This window comes from Streptopelia decaocto, assembly GCF_964273445.1.
Source record: "Streptopelia decaocto genome assembly, chromosome: 8".
NCBI lineage: Eukaryota > Metazoa > Chordata > Aves > Columbiformes > Columbidae > Streptopelia > Streptopelia decaocto.
The window spans coordinates 17,312,481-17,332,978 of NC_138662.1; the positions used below are offsets into that span (position 1 = coordinate 17,312,481).

A 20,498-nucleotide genomic window follows, 5' to 3' on the forward strand; every position below is an offset into this window, starting at 1 on the left:
AGCCAAAGGCCAAGTGACACGGGCAGTGGGGAGGCCCATCAATCCTGCATCCCACAGCTTGGCCAGGACCGACTCAGGACAATGATCCAACCGCACTGTTCAAGAAAAATCAGAAATATCTGCTGAACGTGGGTGTATTTTCCATATTGGCCTGAGGCACGGCCTGAGTTCAGCACTAGATAGGAACACTAAACAGGGGCTGTTTCAGATTGAAAAATTTACAGGTTTCTGGCTGTAGGATGATTTTTTCTTTGCAACTGCTTTTTCTTGAACCAGTCAGTTCTCTAGTTTAATTCAAGTGCTTATTAAACAAGTTCAACTTTATGTCACTATCACGTCACTCATCATTCTCCTGTTCCCATGCTGGAAGAGAAAAAATAGCGAGAATTCATTCATTCATATATATATATATATACACACACACACATATATGAATGCCACATACATATTATAAATAGTCAAAGATGGAACAATGCTATAAAGGTACCCAGCTTCTCAATTTCGAAAACATTTTATACTAACTTCAATCAGCCAGCTCTGCAAAAATTAGTTACGAACATATTTGCTAATAAAAGACCGCACAACCTTTCTTCCTCAAAGTAAAGGTACAGCATTCCATTTATTCAATAAAATTTTTGAATCATTTGCATAAATTAATCAATACTGTACCTTTTGTTAAATTGACAGATGTACCTGATAGCAAACAGCACTACTGCCATGCAGTCATCCTAACACTTGTTAGTGGCTCCATTCCATTTGGTTTCATCACTTGAAAAATTAGGGATATGAATTGGAGAAACAGAGACTGGTATGTGATAATGCTGCGAACCACTGACCTCAAATACAGGGGGTTTGGTTTTGGTTTTTTTTTAATACTTTCCAAAATTGAAGAAATGGGAAATTATCCAATATTTTTCTGTTTGCTTTGGCATTGAGATCTTCTCTGAAATACCTGATGCTGGATTTTGGTTCACCATGTTTAACTTACAAGAGTTCTGACTATGGTTATAGGCAAGTGTTAAGGCTCAGCCCTATAGGTGATAAAGTATATAAGAGAAAAAGGACACAGATACAACCTTTTTTTACCCCCGCTTTCAAAACCAAACCAACAATTGAAGTATTTAAGCCTAGCAAGTGACAGTAAAATGATTCTCCAACCAGATCTAAAAGAACACTTTCCCTACAGTGCATGGGATCCCGTCTTTGTCAGAGTAACAAAAGTGACTGGTAAAAATCACCAGCAAGCTTTTTAAAAGTTACACTACTACCATAATAGTAGAAGCTATTTCTCTATGCTACTCATTAGCGTTGTACAGTAACAGAAGACACTAAAGCCTGAAATGAACAGAAAAACTACGACAATAATACTCCCAGCTACTGCAATCCTCTTCTTACACATACTAAGAACATTAAATTCTTAATGAAAGGATAAATAAGACTCAAAAGATCAGTTCAGGGTCACAGGAAAAAAAATCAGGGACAAAGAAAGAACTGGCGTCCCAGGCCTGAGCTGACAGTACCAGATGTTACCCCTCTGTACTGGATACTGTGAAATCTTCATTCCTCCTCCTCCACAAGCACTTCGCTTTTTACAAGGACCTGTGAACACTTCCCAATTACAACTGGGAAAAAAAAAACAACCCACATGCTGATTGTTTGTGATACTGGATACAATTTATAGCAGCAGACTAAGTTAAATTATTGTGCACACAAAAATCTAATATAGATGTAACACTCTCATCAACTTAATCTTTTTAAGGTTTCCTGACGAAAGATAGAGCAAAGTTGACATACAAGAGGTTGCATAAAGTAAGCAGTATAGTACTTGGAGTTCATAGAACATAGGCATAAAACACCAGCTTTAAAAAAAGAAAACACAACAGAAATTAGTGGTTTCCAGGGTACATTCCCATCAAATCGTGGAACATGATCATCCTATGTGAACAGAGACAAAAAGAGAAACAGAATGTAAACTGTTCGTATTTAACAAGTCAATTAAGATTATCCAAACAACATGTGAGCTGACACTATATTAAAGCTGAATACCAGAAGCAGAGTGGAGTATAAATCCGAGGCGTGACTGTCTCCACGGAATGTTATATCAAGTTACGATAAGGAAGTGCTAGACTACAGCTGTCAAACTGTTTTTCTACACACCAAGATGTTAACGGACTTACATGAGTATGAACCATTGGAACTGTGAGAAAATTTAAAGATTCAAGTATCAACCTTTTAGGATTTCTAGTAACTAAAAAGTAATGCTATAGCAGAAACAAGACTTCCATCATCAGATATGCAATCACACTTTAATACATGCAAATCTGAACTTGTTTTTCAACAAGTAAGTAAAATAATGGGACTCTCTGTGACTATTACTAATACAATAGTTGTGTATCCATGATTTCCTTCAGGATGTCCCTGCTGGTCAGTGGCAAATTCCACTAACCCCTTCCAGATCTCTGCCTGACAAGGTGGGGAATGTGAGTGGGGCTACAAACTATTCCATTTGTTTTCAGAGGCAGTTCTGGAACCCAGGAGTCCACATGTCAACGTTTCTTTCAGAAAAGCAAAGCAGACAGAAATGGAAGTTTTACAGGTGCCATTGTTTTTTTCCTTCTATTCTCACCCCCCCCAAAAAGGATGGAAACTCAGAACCTGGTTAGAGACAGGCAGGAGAGATAGTGACGGTGTCAGCTGAAGCACGCCAGATATTTGGAGGAAGACAAAAGGTCAGGGAACACTAGGAAGGAAGCGAGTTCTTTCAGAAGACAAACGGAGCACAGAACGTTAGAAAAAGAAGGCAGGAAAATGGAAACCATGGTCCAGGATTGTCTGTGTACACACACACACTTCACCTTTCTGTAAGAGAGGAAACCAATAACAAAAAATACATGAATATTAAACACTGTGTTCCTCTGCTAAAGTAATAGAGGCATAGATACCTTTACATTCCCAGGATTTAAAAAGAGATCCCATCAGTAGCAAGCGATAATAAAATATAAACCCAAAGTAGTAACACATCCTGGTCTCCATTTTAATTCATTTTTTAATTTGGACTTTAAAATTACTGACATGAAAAGGGAAAACACTGTCAGGAGCCCCTGAGTTCTTCAGAACCCCTCTGACAGAAAGGATAACTACTTCTGGAGGAAAAGATTGAGTCAACAAGCAAGACATCTCTGGCAGTTAAAAGAAGATGTTTTACAAAGTTATTAAAGCTGTTGTGCTATTTTGGTTGGCTTTTTTCTTAAACAGAGAAGAAAAATTAATATGCCCTCTGGAATGGACAGACTTTAAATAGCTGAAAAATTCAAGAAAATCGTAAATCTTTACTTGACCCTCTGAAAGAAATTTAGAGGAACCTCTGGTTGTAACATCTTGTCAAGAACTGCCAGTAAGAGTTTTGTTTGTTTTGAATTAAAGGCATTCTTTATCAAAAACATATCACTGCTTCAATATTCTCATTCCATGACTAAACTTGAACAGTCGTGCACGGTACTATTTTGATTATGTTTCTCAGCAGATATTAATTCAATTCAAAAAAGGACCACAATTGTTGTGCAGTGCACCCTGCTCTCAGAATTCAGGAGTTAATTCAGCCTGACTGAAGCCCAAGTACAGGAGAACGAATACCCATCAAGCAGCACCCCGTATTATCTGACATTGCAATGGCATGACCCACGCAGCCCTCTCTTATTTCTTGCTGACATGTTTCAGATATCTAGCCAAACACAGCACTTTTTTTTGCCTCGATTTTTTATGAGCATAATCTATATTATGAAGATCAAAGAGATCGCAGTAAGGCATGCGCTTGCTTTACAGACATGAAATTAGACAAATTCCCAGAGCTAAGATACAATCTCAGTGGAAAGGATATATTTCACAGTGATTAAAGATATAACTGAATGCTGATACTACAATGGAGATTGTCAGGGACTGAAATGAAAGACTGGAGAATTTTTTCAAGGAAAGACAAAATTATACGTTGCACGGAAAATGAAGGATGCTGCAAAGAACCAGGAGAGTTAAGAAGCAACTGGCAAATCCTCAAAGTATTGTCAGAAGAGGCAAGACACTGGAGGGCACAGCAAAGCAAGACACAATAAGTAAAAAAGGGACATTTGCTTGGGCTTTAGGAGCAAGCTTAAAGAGAAAGGTGTTTTAGAGATAGGGAAGCAATGAAGCCACATTAGTAATACAACAGAAGTTTTAAAACCCAGAATGACGTTAGGCTTACAGACCCAACATCAAGTAGATGATAAAAAGTAAAGATCCTGAACATATTTGGAAATGACTTTCACAGGGATTCTCTGACAATGAAAAAGCCAGAAGGGGCCAAAGATGAGTATGAGACTCTAGAGTACCAGAAACATCGTATCAAGATGAAATAACTGAAAAATTCCTTAAAATAAATGCTTCATACAGGAAAAGATAGCAGCATCTTACCTAGGGAAGCACAGGGCTAATGAGTGAGACACGTGGGCACCTGAGCCGCGTGTCCAGGCGCAGTGGCAAAGGCAGCACAGCCTCTGCCTGTCCAAGTCTCTTGACTCTTCCCTTCTACCTCACCCGTCCTGCTTTCAAACTTCACCTCTTTATTCACCAAACTCCCATCCCAACAGAAATCATAGATATATTAGAAGGGAGGACTCATACTTCAGGTATTTAAGATATTTGAAACGTAACAAAGACAAGTTTTATCTGAAATATTTTTGGTTGAAACTTCAGAAACGCGGTTTAAAGCAACGTTTGACAAGTACAGAAAAAAAAGTAATATGGATGAAGTGGAAAATGCTTTCACTGCCACTGGCTTGAGTGTTTACACAGCCTTAGGTATAAGTTATTTTAAAACTAAGTATAAAAAGGGTAAGAGGCAAGCATGCCACAGCCATGGTAATAGCACTAGTGAGTTAAACAGTGTACTGGATTTACGTATTTTGTGCCTACTGTCACTTCCTTCCCTATAACCCCTTCCCTCTGTGCACAGCCGCTCACTCCCTTCTCACACAACCGCATTCTGCCTGGGAGGGCAAGAGAACTGCAGCTGAAAAGAGGAAAGTTCCAGTTCCCACTCACATAGAAAACCTCTGCTTTCTGTTTCAATACAACACTTACCCTGTTACTTCCAAGACTTTTGACATATTCCCACTACCAAAGCTTTACTCCACATCCCAAGGACTGCCACGGAAACACAGTAAATACTTAAGTGATTAATCCACACACTTTCCCAGCTGGGTTGCTGCTGTTTGCTGACAGCTTCCTTTGGGTCTGCAACAGGCCAGGCTGCAGTGCACCCCTGAGTCCTTGCTGCTCTCTTCGTTTCCCAGTGTTACACCACCCCTCCTATCCAGGGTGAACTCTTCCTAATACACCTCACACAACACCTTCAAATCCCAATTAAATACATACTCCTATATATATTTTACATAGGTTTTGTCAAAAACAACTCCTCAACTCACAGACACCCTACATTTCAACTATTATGTATTGCCTCATATCTGTCCTTTAGGCAGAGACATATTTTAAGGCACAGCAAATGTTGCACGCACTCCTAATACTTTTCTAGGTACATTTGGCATTTAACACAACTTCAATAAGGCATAATGCTGTATTTTTACTTGGATGCCTAGTGAAGAGTTGATTTCCTCCTATATATAAAGAAAGATGGCAACAATACACAGATATTCTTGTGGTTGACTAATGAAAAACAAAGAAAAAAGGAATTATTTTGACTGCCTCTCAGTTTCCACCAGAAACCCAACCTTAATTTTACACTCACTGCATTGTATTTTAAAGATATTCCATCTGCTCTGTCTGTAGTACACATTAATATTCAGAAGACATCTGCAGTGTGCAGACCAAGCTTTTAATTGGAATCATGTCACAGCTACCATCACACAACACTGAATGTAAATGTTGGCTATCTGCACTTGGCAGCTGCTTGGCAGGCTTATTGTAAAGTCCTGCTGAGACTGATAGTGTCTTTAAATAATGTGGTATCAGGACATAAAAGGTATCTTGAAAAATCAAATATTTACTATCATGAAACAGTTCTACAATGCCATCCGTACGTAATATAGTTTACTAGCACCTTAAACTACTTATAAGCAAAACGGTTTATATTCAGTCAATTTTCACAGAGAGACAATGAATTGATAAAACTGAATGCTCACATCTTTCATTAAGATACAGATTTAGGCAAATCTAACCAGTAAACAAAAGAGGACAAAGAAAACTGAACTTTAGTGCAACTGAAACTGAGTAGTGAAGCTCAAAGCATTCATAAAAATCTAAAACGTGACCATTGCTAAGCATGTAAGAGTACCCAAATAAAATAATTCAATTAACAGGTGTGCTCAGTGATTTAAGATACTTTCCTACTATGTCGGACTGATTATTCTTGAATGAACAATACAGTTACCTATTTTTTAAGATAAAAATGACGCTAAGTTAATAGCATCATCATTTGCTTCAAATCCTTACCAAATGATGGTAATATAAATTTACATTTTCCCAATCATCTATGTGTTTTCGGCTTGTACCCATCTCTAAGTTTCTGACAAATGGGGCAGTCATCAGCAATCTATATGAAGAAAAGTATGTATGTGTGCATATTACACACACACACGAAGTAAAGTTCTCTCTCCAATACAAGCAACTAGCTGTTACACCTTCAAACTGATGTAATACATTTTTCAACTTATTTAAATCTTAACAAAGAGTTCCTACATCCCTTTTATCTAAGAACAACACTTGCTTTTCATGAAATACATGTTTTCTTGGGGAACTGGCCTTCTGCTATCTTTGCCATAGTATTGTAACAAACACTTCTTCACAAATCTAACGAAACTTCAAGATGATAGCTCATTAAGATATAGATATGTTGCCACAAAAATAATTACACAAGTAGAGGCAACGTAAGAACAGAAAATCACGGTGATCCAACTATAACTCTGGTGCCCTTCTTCTGATAGACTAATGGGCTTAATGGACACAGCTTAGCTCCAGCACAGCTTCCAAGAGAAGTGAGTTACACAGAAAGGGAAGACACAATTGTTCATGCTCAGGGTGTAATACATGGTCAGTCTCCAGTCTGTACTTGCAGAACCACCACCATTTCAGAACACATAATGCAATGGCAACAAAGGGGGAAAGAAAAAGAAAAATCAGAGGACAGAGTGTGTTTTCAGTCCCAAACCTGAGCACACAACCAGAGGATTGATGGCCCGATTGCAGCAGCACTTCCAATCTGTTTCAGTGCAAAAGAAAAAAGGGTCAGTCTTAGATTTTCAGTGATATACAGCTGGTCTGCTCAAGTTTGCACTGGAACAGAAAGAACTAACACAGGCAGTTACGGATAAGATGCAGCATAAGCAGCTTTTCCTTTTGCCTCTTAGCTATTTACAGTCTCAGATAAAACAGGTTGGAGTCACTGCACAGTCTGGTACTATGTGGCAGACGGTAAGAAACAACTGGAACTGCACTGGTTCTACAAAAGAGAGCAATTCCAAAGAAAAATACAGACAAGAAGATCTGAAGCTCAGCAGAAACAAAGAGCCACACTGAAAGAGCAGAGTGTTTTACATGCCCAGCATAGATGTTCCACTGCTATACTTGCCAGGTCAGCCTCAGTTCAGGATTGTATAATTACACTTACATAGGTAGGACTTAAGAATAGCATCCATCCTATAGCTAAAACAGGAGGCACATAAAAGCCCAGAGTTCTTTGGTTGGGTCGCTTCTAATTTCATTACCAATTCCTGTCATTACTGATTTGGATGATGAAACATAGCATGTTTTTACATCAGACAAAGCTGGAATGGCGTATGCTGTCATCTGATTTGATCTGTATGAAAGAACAAGAGAAATTTCAATTAGACCAGCATCAAGCGTCACTTCAAGCTGATTCAGAGCCTAATTTCACACATTCACATTTAAATCGGGGCACCAAGTACACTTGTGTGTGCCAGGCTGGTTTCATGGCTTCACCAGGAACAGCGTCACCAGCAGGTCAAAGGAGCTGGTCCTTCCCTTCTGCTACTTCACTGCCAGTAAAATTATATCCATCGATAATTCACAAGTGAATCTTGTTCCATTCAGATATAACTTGGTACGGTTCTTGTAGTAAACCAAGTATACATAAAGTTGAGTAGATTCTAAATATGTATGTTTTAAAATTTAGGAAAGTTGTTATCAAGGCAATCTTCACGTTGTGATACACAACAAAATTATGAGTAAAAAATAACTTCTCTACCACATCTCAAATTAATGTATTTTATACTTTTTAGTCCATCAAATTTATGCTTTAACAATATTAAGTCAATATTCAGCAAACCCTACTTAAACCATATAGTTGTAAAAAGAGTAATCTCCATGTAAAAAAGTATTTTGACAGACAACCCCCACACACATACACTTCCAGTAATTGCATGCTGTGCGCTTTCACGGGAAGATGATTCTGGGGAAAGAGGAAGGCTGAAGACAGATTTGTCCTGTTTCCCAAGAAGGGATAATAGTAAAAAAACCTGTGTGTTCTCCCCAGGGCAGGGAAAATCCTCTTTTATACTCATGAATGTTTGAAGTCCCTGCAAGAGTGTACATGTTAGCATTCATCCTAATATAAATATGCCAGTGACAATAACAGAAATTCCCTGACTTGAGTGAGCTGCAGCAGGTGGCAAGTCCTACACGGTTCAGCTTCTGCATGAACCGATCTTTAGTAGAACTTCTAGTCTGAAGCTCCGCACAGTCACTGTTACTTCAAAACAAATGCTACACAAAGTAAATCTTTTAGCCATGAAAAGTTAACAGTATCTGCATGTGAAACTATGGAAAGTTAAAAAAAACTGACACACGCTAGCAAAACCAATATATACACCATACAAAGTGATATTGCTTCATAGTGCTATAAAAATAACAAGATACAACACTTAAATGTCTTCAGCAGCAAGAAATTAAAATTACTTCACAGGGCTCTACGAGATGCTCATACAGACCACAAGAGAAACTGAAGCCCAGTTTATCATAAAGTTACCATCTCAAAATCAGAACTAAAATCATCATACAAATTATATCCAGTGATATTTAACTTCTATATTCTTGAGAAACTAGAGTATTTAAAGCAAAAATGCCACTCTGAATAATACCAAGTTTCAGCATTTTAGAACAAGAATACTTGTGGAATCATGCCCCCAACGATGTCAGAGCCAGAAGACTGAATGTTAATCTGTTTTAATGAGCCATCTTTCATAACTTATCCCTGAGAAAGCAACTCCATCATCTTTGAATTTTCATTCCAGGGCTGTCCATGAGACACCTTTCATAGAGAGCTATTCCTCATATCCATGACAAGCTGAGATGGACCAGTTCCTTACACTACAGCATGTCCTTAAGGAAGCAAATCTTCCTGAATGATCAGGATTAGCACAAGTGTTGCCACAGGAACTGCAGCGTTTATTGGAGCCCCTACAGGGGAAAACAAAACAAAACACGACACACACGACCCACAAATATTTGTATTTTTCTTTTCTTAAAATGTCTTCTGTGGAATATAGCTTTCTCAGTAGGAAGCAAAAAACAATATGTTAGCCCAAGGGAGGAAGAACCAAAATGGAAACGAAGGGCCATTGTGACATCCTGCTTTCTAACCGTCTGTCAATATACAATCACCAAGAACAAGGAACTTGGCACTACAGCTTATTCAAAAATACACAGGAAAACTACAAAGCAGTTTCTCCACCCTCATCTAAAAAACACGCCGTTTGCTCCCCACACAAACTCCGTGCATGTTTTTCAAATGCTCTGCAACAAGAGCAGCAGTACTCGAAGCTTTGCAACCCTTCACTGCACACCACTCCAACTCGGAGAAACACAGAAACAGTTGTAGACGGAAGAACATATTTTTACCCAAACCAGCACTTCATCTCCAGCTTGCAATCCTAATCCTTCACACAGCAGGTTAGAGAGAGATTTTGTGGCAGTTTGCTCAGTTTTGCAGGTAAGGTCCGTGATCATGGACCATCTTGGTTTGGACTTCACCAATAGCCAAAAGGAGCGCGGGGTTCCAGATGTCTGTAAAACGACCTCAGAAATGGAGTTCCTGCAGGCTGGAGATCATTTCTGAGGAGAAGCAAACCTGTTCTTCAAGCCACCCTCAGAAAGTCAACAGGAAACAGAGGGAGGCAACAGAGTGGCTTTTTTTTTTTTGCTTAGAAAAGTAAAAAACAAGTTTGCTTGTTGTTGCTTTTAAATGATCAGAAAAGCAATGCTGCAGAAGGAATCCCTGCAGTCCCTCCCACACGCCTTGAAGGCAGGCTGTTCCTAGACATGTCTTCCCTCCTAAAGGGAATTTCCAAGTCCATGCAGAATTGCCACATAAATCATTTGCAATTTCCACATAAAAAAGAAATGCCCCAGGATGGGAAGGGCTAATAGTATAACTGCTACTAATACAACACTGGGCTTCATTATACGATTTATTGTATATTTATGAAACAGAGGCCAAATCCTAGTAGTATAATAACTGTAAAAAAGGCTTGCTTTCTATATCTCATCTCTCTTCTAAGTATCCTACTCATTAAAGCACACAGAGAACAATGACATGATCACCACAATTTTCACCACCTCACAGACAAAACACAAATGACCACAAAACTGCTGCTTATTCTGTGTACCAGACCTCTAGAGTTTCCACCTGATAATCCCTCTTTTAGATCCATACTTTTAAAAGAAAAGGATCCTTTTACATGGAAGATCTCATAAGCACACACCCTTTAGCAGAATTAGTATCTTGGTGCAAGAGACTTTTATACATCAGTGTTCCATCCACACTCAGATTCCTTACTTTTCTAACCGACATTATCATTTATGTGTTATCTTGTCTGTTTCATATTACAGTGACGCACAAACATACTGAAAATGCAGAGTGCAGAAGGGTGCACATCATTTGCTGTGGAACTGATGGTATTTCAGGAAAAAAAATGAAACCTACGTGAATGGAAGAATCCTGATGTGTCAAAAAAAAAAAAAAACAACCAATTGTTACATACCGACCATGGTAGGTATGGAACACAAAGATGCAAGTGCAGCGGCATACCTGAATGAATCTAAAGGACTACACAAAGGCAAGAATAACATCCCTCTAAAAGAGGAACCGGTACATTTGTTAGAATTATATTTGTCATTGTCTCCCTCTTCTTTCACAAAAAAATATGAATGATCATTCACACAGTTGAAAACGTTACTGAAGCCAGCAAGAAACATTCATAGCTCATCTTGGCTCCAGTTCCAGTCTTCATTTGAATAATGAGCAACTGCTCTTTGTTAAACATTAATGCTTTTTAATGACTGACTGGTGAATAATTTGAAGCAAGTTTGTTCTCTGTTGTCTCCTCCTCTTCCCCGAGATCTCCATTGTTCTATTTTAGGTAAGAGGATACAACTAAACTCCAGTATTAGCAAAAGGGGAAGATGGCACTCTGCAACACTGGCGGAATTGTCTCTGCACTCTAATAATAGTTTATTAAATGAAAAAAAAATAGCACAGTTAAAAAGAAGCTGGTATTCAGTACAATACCTACTATTGCAATACAACCATTTCCTTTAGTTTAATTTCAGAACCGGCTAGAATAATCCAATTTTATAAGTTCCATAGTATTTTTCTTACAATAAACTTTTTCAATATGGAATCACAAGCATTTAAGAATTCAGCAATTATTCACAAAGGCTACTTATCCGCTTCCTTTATAGCGATGCTCTTTTCATAGGCTAGTACATAGAGTAATGCAGTTTCTACTTGCCCAAAGTAACAGAAAGATATTTAAAAAGCAGAAACTGAGTCTAGAATTTAATTTAGCTATATGGTTATATATAGTACCAAAAGCTCTTTCAGGAAATATCAAGCTTAACAGTTAAACAAAAATGCAACAGACCACAAATATGAACTTAAAAGAAATTTTAAACAAAAAAGTACTGCTTGCTTCCTCACATTTTAGAATTTATGGATCACTTAAGGAAAGCAGAACAATTACGTCAAGCCACTAACAGTAAACCAGATTAAGAGGATATTTTTCTTGAGAGATTCTAAGGACTGTCTAGTAGATGCTATAGCAGTAATAACAGTGCCAATGTCCGGATGTTACAAATAACTCTGTGAGTGCACTATGTCAAAATTGCAAGAAACCCATATTTTAAAATTAACATAGAAGTTCTTCCTTCCTGATGTAGATCAATAGACATTTAGCAACATCCAGTGATACCTGCAAATTTCAGCCAAGTCATCTACAGTTCTCTGTTCCTCAGCCAGCAGCTTTTATCCCTTCACTTCATACTTTCAGTTCTGTTACTGTCTCAGGTAAGAACAGCATATTACACCTGTATTTTAATTGTCGTTTGTACTGAAGATTACTGATGAAACCTTCCTTCGGGTTCCACTGATACAAATGTTGACCTTCTTAGAACGACATCACTTAGCAAAATAAGTCCTAGTCTAACCTTTTAATAGAGTAAATACAATCTTAAGAACAAACGCTGAAAAGCAAGTCTCTTGTGATAAGCAAATACAGACGCAAAAAGACCTCCAGAAAAAAAGCTTTAGATATTTTGTCCAAGTAACCAAAGAGAAGTTACCTCAGTCTTCCTTAATACTTAGTTTATCTGCAAAGTTCCACTGTGTGAACAAGATAAATATAGGGAGTGAAGTTCCTTTAGTACTAACAGCAGTCACTCTATTTAATCCTTCAGATTTAAGTTAGCGAGAACTCTCTGCAAAAGCAAAGATGTGCGAGGACAGCAGCTGCACAACGGCAGTCTTTCACTTGGTATTTCTTATGCTAAACACGTTCAAGACACTATGCTGCCAAGACCTATCAAAATTAGAAAATTAAGTGTAGACATATACTCCTCTTAAAACATGGATGTGTCACTAATACTTTGCTTTATAATTGCTATCATGTTATTGATGGAGGTAAAAGAATAAATAAAACTCTAAAGTTTCTTCTGTACCTTCAGGTTGCTAGGCTTGCTCACATACACACCATTTTAAAACATATTCCAAAGAAATCATGCATATTTCTTCCTTTGTACACTAAACTCAAATGCTTAATACAGTTAAATCATAATCTAAAGCTTCTTCATCCATCTCCCTAAAAATCTAGTAACTACTTAAGTAGAGCATAAAACACTTTTGTTATAATTACTCTATTAAGCAATTAAGCCACATGAGTCAGTAAAACAATTTTTTAAAATGTGGCAATAGTGATTATCAGATTATGAAAGTGCCCACCGTACTACCTAGATTTTAAATACAGTAACCATTCTTTGGACTGAATTTGCATCATACAAAGCAATAATACTGCAAAAAAGATGTTCTGCAAAGAGAAGCTCTTTTAATGTTACGGTCAAACAAAACATTGAGGAGAGAGCTACTGTGCTTTATTCCCAGTAAATTAACAATTATGGAGAAAGTATGTAGGTGAAAGTACCACTAAAAAGTTAAAAGTACTTTCATTTTAAAGGTGACAGAAACAATTGCAATAAGCCATCAATCTGAATTACATCTGAAAACTTGAACAGTGTTCTTCAGAAGGACCACTATTCTCCTTATGCTATCCTTCAAACGTCTTAAAATCATCTGACATCTGCCTTTCGATAAATTTCCTTGAATTATTTCAGGAAAACAGCAAAGAGTTATGCCTGACCTGTGAACTGATGTAGGCAGAGCACTAATGCTGTGTGATTGATGTAACACGGTAATTCCTGAGGAATTCCACAGGACACATCAGCAAAGTACAGAATAAGAAAGCATAAGCTTAAGAAGAGAAGTAATCTGAAACAGGTTTAATTTAATATTAAGCACCTCTGTTAACAATTAAAAAGAGAAATATTTCAAGGATGGACTGAGCTCTTACTCTGTACCACGTCCAAGATCTGATGATGTAAAAGTCCACTTGCCTACTCCCTCCTCCCTGCATCTCTTCTGCTCAGATATCCTATTGCTGTTTTAGAAATGACATTTCACAAATCCTTGAATTTTAGTTGAGAAGCTCAGTGCAGAACTAGACAGGATCTTTTCACCTCTTCATCCAGATTCTTATGCACCATTTTCCTTCATAACAATAGAGCATACTGAGGAGGATTATTTCAAAAGCAATATCATGAGAAGTGCTTTCTTTTGCTCAGGGAGCAGCTGAAAAGCACATAATCTTTGCCTCAGTGTCAAGGAGAAACCCTGGGAAGGAAAAATTTGATTTGCACTAAAATACTTGCCATTAGTTAAAACATCTGAGTTGCTCAAGTTAGTATATAATCCCAAAACCATTTTAGTTCCACCGTTAGTCATGTTTAGTATCTCCAAGAATAAATGCAGGTGGTTTATTAATTAACTGATCACCGTTACAAACAAGGACATAAATGGAAAGCTAACGGTGCAGCACCTTGCACCTTTGTGCAATGGCCTCGACTGATGGGAGGAAAGCTGCCAGCATTCCTTCAGATGTGCTGCTCACAACAGGAGGTTTTGGTTTCCAAAAGCCGTGACTCAGTCTCAAACAGTGGATGGACCATTTCTGTGGCTTTAATTTCGCAGCCTTAACACATCCATTCAGAGCTTCCTTGTTAAAATTACAAGTGTCGCGGTCAAGGACACATTTTGAGAAGACACAGTCATCCTTGGTTATGTCCTCAGCCTCATTTTTTATATTGTCACTTTGCATCTTTTCCCAGCTCTATCAACTTGTTGATTTTGCAGTTATACTAATCAAATAAAGGCTCTGAGGAAAGCTTCGTATGTAAATATTCTCTGTCACAGCCCATTGGATAAATGTTTCTGGAGGTTTTCCTTCCACTATGATCATTTTATTTCTACACATTCCTTACACACCACTCTCTGCTGAACAGCCAGATCCTGATGTCCTTTGATCACATTTATAAAACCACTTAAAATGAGAGATGAAACTCCAGGGGGTTCAGAGAATAAACATAAACCTGGAAGTAACTTCTTAAGTGTCACAAGAAAACAGAAGGGTTTTTGTAGTCCTGTTAGTTTCAGTGACTTTTACCACATTAATAAGTGTCATTAGGGCAGACAAGGAACCACTGGTGTCACTATGACTACATGAAGACATTGCCCACATGGTTTACACCAAAGGCCAAGAACTCACTCTGATTTTAAGTTATTTCTCACTTCTATTGCCATATCTACTCAAAGCATACCAAAAAGACAGAAAACTTATCCAAAGTGTCTTCTAACTCATAGCATGTAGATGCAGCTTAGTGAGACGCACAAATTCAATATTGTGCCAGAAGCAGAAACACGAATACAAGCACATTTTTGCAGACATCTTTCACACTCCCAACAAATACAACTATTTTAACTATCTTTAAATTTTTCTTAACATAGTACTTTACAAAAACAATTGCTCAGTTTTATCTTTATATTTAAAAACAGCTATGGCAACATTTTTAAAACATCCATTTGACCTGTCTTTGCAACTCAGAGGTAAAAAATAGTTAACCTATGAAAACACGGTGAAATTAATTCAAGTCTTTCCTAAGTTGCCCAGGATGAAAAAATGCAATCCTAATAAACAGTACTAGGGCCTGGCCAATGAGATTATCTGAAACTCTCTCATTTTGTGTGTTTTCTCTATCTTTAAGTGTCATTTAAATGCTAAGCAGTCTACAAGCACACAGGACCTGGTCTTCCAGAACAAGGCAGATGTATTGTCCTACTTATAATATTCACCGAAGACAAAGATACCAGAACCTCTGACTGAACATTTTCTCATTAATAAAGCTGTCTATAAATCTAAAAAACATACAGCCACAGCTGAGTGCCACCCACACCAGTAAACACCTTAAGAAAGACTCGTTTCCCTGACCCTGCAGAGAGACCCTCGCCTGCTGTTGCACAGATCACCACACTCTCCTCCACAGGTCTCTGAAACACTAAGGAGGGAATAGTTCAGGTTTTCAGGTGGGCAGCAAGACAAGCACTACTGACAGCACCACTTGCCGAAGGGCTCTGACTACAACAAGTGATACTGACTGGCCTCGTTAAATTAATTTTCTCTCTGACTAAGATAGAAAGATGATGAGTAGAAACTTGAAGCAAAGGAACCACCCTTCTGCTTTGGACAGCCTCACCTCGTAAAGCTGTAACTGCAATGTTGTTTGCCACCATCAAGTTTTTAGATTTTTATCTGAAAACATATAACTTCAGAGGATCCTTTCAGCTGCAGTTGCCAACATTCACTAGGAAAATTACACTTCCCTGGAGAAGGTCTGTCAAACCCTAAAAGAAGATAAACTGATCAAGAAACAGAAAAGTTGCTTTCAATTACATTAAAAGCTCTGGTGGAGTGGCGTTTTTTGTGAATTTGTTTGTTTGTTTTTAAAAAAGGAAAATGTTATATACAAAGATATTGAACATTTTTTAAAAATTACATCCAACTATTTACTGCAATTTTTCCAATCTAGAACTTCATTTTCAAATAATACATCTTACACAAAATTATAACTTCTTTTATCTTTAAAGATATTTGAAAATATTGCTGACTTGGGTTGCAGGACAAGCGAAATCACTTGTAATTACTGTCATAGTACATCCCCTTAACTTCAACCCAGTCCCTACCGGCATCCACCTCTTTACCCTTCCATCTTCTCCATGCCATAAACAGAACCCCTCTCTCTATAGAAAGGGAAAAAATCAAATCTAAGCAGTAATTGCAAACTGCTTTTTAATTCATTCTGACAGTGCATTTTATTCTTGTCCTCTCACATATTTCATGTCCTGGTTAGGTGGTATATTTTCAAGAGCTGAAGCTGTGTTTTACTTTGTGAAGTTCCCAGCCTAGAAGGGCTGAAAAAATAGCTGGTCTCTCCATTCTTCTTTAATAAATACAAATATTTGTTCCATGGTTTAATTTCTTCTTATTTCTTTAAAACTGTTAACCACAGCACAGATTTAAGAACGCTCTGCATCCACAAGGTGACACACAGTAATTGGTCTAAAAGAGGATCCTCTGTCAATAAAAGTCAGAAACCTTTACTCAAGTTATAGGTCAAGGGCACAAGACCTCCAAACGAGGGCATTGAAAGCTTACGGAAAGCATGCCTTTTCTCACCTTGCCCTCTCCCCTTAAGTTATTTTCTAGTTATGAGAGAGTATTCAGTGATTTCAGGTCCAAAATTCTGGATGTGCCAAGAAGTCCCATTCACAAACATTTTAAATAACTTTTGGCACTGACGCTCAATTACAGTTCGAATTACAAACACTGCACATTGCAGAACACACACAGTATATTTTGACAGAATAAAAACGAAGTATCACAAGCGGTACTTCATTGTCTAGATCAGGTAAGCTAAACTATAAGCAGGAATATACAGGTGGGTTTGAATTTTTGCTTGTTTGCAACGTATTAAAAAGTTATTGCAGTGCCTTATAATAACCACTTTAAACACACAACGGTGGCAATAAACATCCCCTCTGTCAATGAAAAAAACACTTGCCCGCAATGATTTAAAGACAGAAACGTAAAGATAAGCACAGAAGAGGTTGCACAATAACACATGATCTTCCCTATCACATGCCTGGCAGTCTGCTCAATGCACTGATAACCCCGGCCGTTACACGGCAGCTCTGTGCAGCTGCTTTCTGACACCCCACCCGGGGAACCAGGCTCCTCCTGGAGCCCACGGGCCTGGCCTCAGCACCCGCGCTGCCAGAGGACGCGGCCGGAGCCTCTTCCCCCATTCAATCCATCCCGCCCGGCAGCCCCGAGCGGCAGCGGCCGGGACAACGGCACCGAGGACGGGGCGGCGGAGGCTCCCGACTGGCCTTCCGGGCCGTTCCCCCCGCCGGGCAGGACCCCGCGGCCCCCGGCCCTTCCTCACCGCCACGGGCAGCCCCGCACAGCCCCGCACAGCCTCCCGCCGCCACGGGCAGCCCCGCACAGCCTCCCGCCGCCACGGGCAGCCCCGCACAGCCTCCCGCCGCCACGGGCAGCCCCGCACAGCCCCGCGCAGCCTCCCGCCGCCACGGGCAGCCCCGCGCAGCCCCGCACAGCCTCCCGCCGCCGCCCCTCGCCGCCCGTACTCACGCTCGAAGTCGGAGTCGGAGTCCTCGTCGCGGCGGTCGGGCTCCTCTTCGCCGTTGGACTCCGTCTGCATGGGCTCCCCGTCGAAGCTCACCACCCTGCGGCCGCCGGCCGCCTCCTGCTCGCGGGCATCCCGCCGGCGGGCGAAGTAGTCGGCGGCGAAGCCCAGCAGGTCGGGCGGCCGCTGCCGCAGCACCTCCACCGTGAAGCTCTGCAGCAGTTCGGTGAGGCCCGGCGGGATCTCGATGTTCATGGTGCCGGACACCGAGGAGACCGCCGCCTCTCCCCCCCTCCGCGGCCGGCTGTGGCGGTGGCGGGCTCGGGGCCTCCCTCCGCGGGCGCTGACTGACTCCCGCCGCTCCGGTCACACGAGCCTCGCCGGAGGAGAGAGGAGGAGGGGAGGGGGGAGTCGGGGACGGGAGCGGCTCCGGCTGCGCAGGCGCGGGAGCGGGCGCGGGTCCAATGGCCGCGCACGCGCCGAGCGGGGAGGCGCGTGCGTCACGGGGAGGCGCGCGCGCGCGCGTCACTGCGAGGCGCGAGCGGAGGCGCCGGGCACGAGGGTGGCGGCGGCGCGCGGGGGAGCCCGGTGTCCTGCAGTGTCCCCCGGTGCCACCCGCTGCCACCCGGTGTCCGGCGGGACCGCAGGGCCGCGGCAGGAGCGGGGATCCCGGGAGCGGCTCGGCGGAGCAGCCGCTCGTGCGGGCGGTTCAGCCCGTGGGAAACCTGAGCGGGGTCCGGGCGTCTGCCCGGGCGGAACGGGCTGGAATCGTCCGGGCCCGGTCACGGCGGTTCGGAACGGGCTTGTGCGCTGTTTGCAAACCCTCGGACCGGAGCCGGTGTTGGTGTGGGGAGGGGCAGGGGTCAGCGGTGGACGGTCGTGCGGATCTGTGTCTGGTCCCGCAGCGCCCGGACTGTCAGCAGTGTCTGCGCAGCACGGAGCAGCCTTCACGGCTGCCTTTTGAATTCTTCATTATTTTCCCCTTCAGACAGTGACCTCGTGTGCTCATTTCTTCTTCTCTTTCCCCACGGTGTCTGTGAGGGTGTTTCACAGCTCCCACACGAGTGGGAGAAAGGAGTTTTCTTTGATCTTGATCAGATCTCATCTAAATTTTGATCTAAGTCTTGGTCGCAATTATATTTAGGCCCTCTGACCCCTCTGGTTTCTTGTCAGAATTAAGTCATTAAATAAACGTTCTTAAAACTAATGAGCACAAGAGAAGAAGCGTGCAGGTCTTCACACCTTTTGGTAAAACCCATGTAAAGCCATAATGTCACCTGTGACATAGTGTCATCTGTGAAATGGTGGCAATGGTGTTGATCTGCTAAGCTCCTACTGAACACCTGAGAGCGTCAAAAAGGAAGAATTTCAGAAAAGTGAAGCATCTGATTTATTGCTTCTATGTGCAAGCTTTGGAGCTACCCATTTGTATGTGGTTAAGTGTGCTTTATTCAGATTTTTGCTTGTATTCTCTGTACAAAACCTGTTATCTGTTTGTGTGTACGAGGGAGGTTTGGCAGATGCCCAGGAGCTGGCGACTGGCTGCGTGGCGTGGAGCCATCAGCCCTTGAGGTTTGACGTTGCTGGAAAACAAGTCTTGGAAGAAAACAGGCCTGTGCAAACATGGGTCGGGAGAATCGGGATGTTGGCTCAGTGACGCCACTGCATGTTGTCAGTGTAAATGTTTTTATTTAATTCTTCTTTTGTTCCGACAATAAAAAAGCAGAAATCAACTTGTACTCAAAATACGAAATTTCACTTAGAAGCCCAGAGTCGGCTGAGGGAATTCGTTGTGTGTTTTGGTTTTGTTTGCTCGTGTGCCAAAGGGTCCCATTCTTTATCCAGATGGTTCTCACCACACTCCCAGGCAAAAATAGTCTGTTCATCAGCACAGGGCACAACTGTGGGTCCCACAACACCCCATCCAGCGCTTTTACTGACTGTGTTCTCAGTGAGGGGTCCAGCTGGAAATCTTGTGCCACTTACTACAGCACCCAGTCTCCCTGGTAAAAGATGTTCTTTGTAATACGGCTCCCATATTTTTATGCAGGGTAAGATTGTGACTTGTATCCATACAAAACTAATTAAAAACAAGCACAGGAGGTAGCTTTGCCACATCTAGTAAGTTTCTCTGTAGACTTTGTTTTTCCAGCAGGCACAACAATTACTGTATCATCCCTCTTCTGCAAAGATAATTGGTACTGCTTTTTTATGTATCACTCCTACCATATTACTTTTCTGATAATAAATTGTCTCAAACAATACAAAAGCACATTTCACTGCTCAATGTACATACTTTACTGATAGCACTGGTACAAGGTAATGATTTTGGTCAACGGGAAAACCATATTTTGTTAGTTCTCCCCAAAATTAAGTAAGATTTCTGATGAGATCTTTCCTCTGCC

At 40.8% G+C, this 20,498-nt stretch overlaps 1 protein-coding gene across 2 annotated transcripts in view; it reads right to left on the reverse strand.

The window, feature by feature from the left end:
• The window catches only part of PRKAR2A (protein kinase cAMP-dependent type II regulatory subunit alpha), a 53,709-nt gene extending 35,183 nt beyond the window's left edge, over positions 1–18,526 (reverse strand). Inside the window, exon 1 of one of the 2 annotated variants that reach the window (XM_082060462.1) lies at positions 18,099–18,526. In XM_082060462.1, the coding sequence (XP_081916588.1) occupies positions 18,099–18,348 (250 nt within the window). In that variant the 5' untranslated portion in view covers positions 18,349–18,526. The remainder of the gene's footprint in view (positions 1–18,098) is intronic. The other variant, XM_082060461.1, reaches the window with a different exon arrangement.
• Between the last annotated feature and the right edge of the window lie 1,972 nt (positions 18,527–20,498).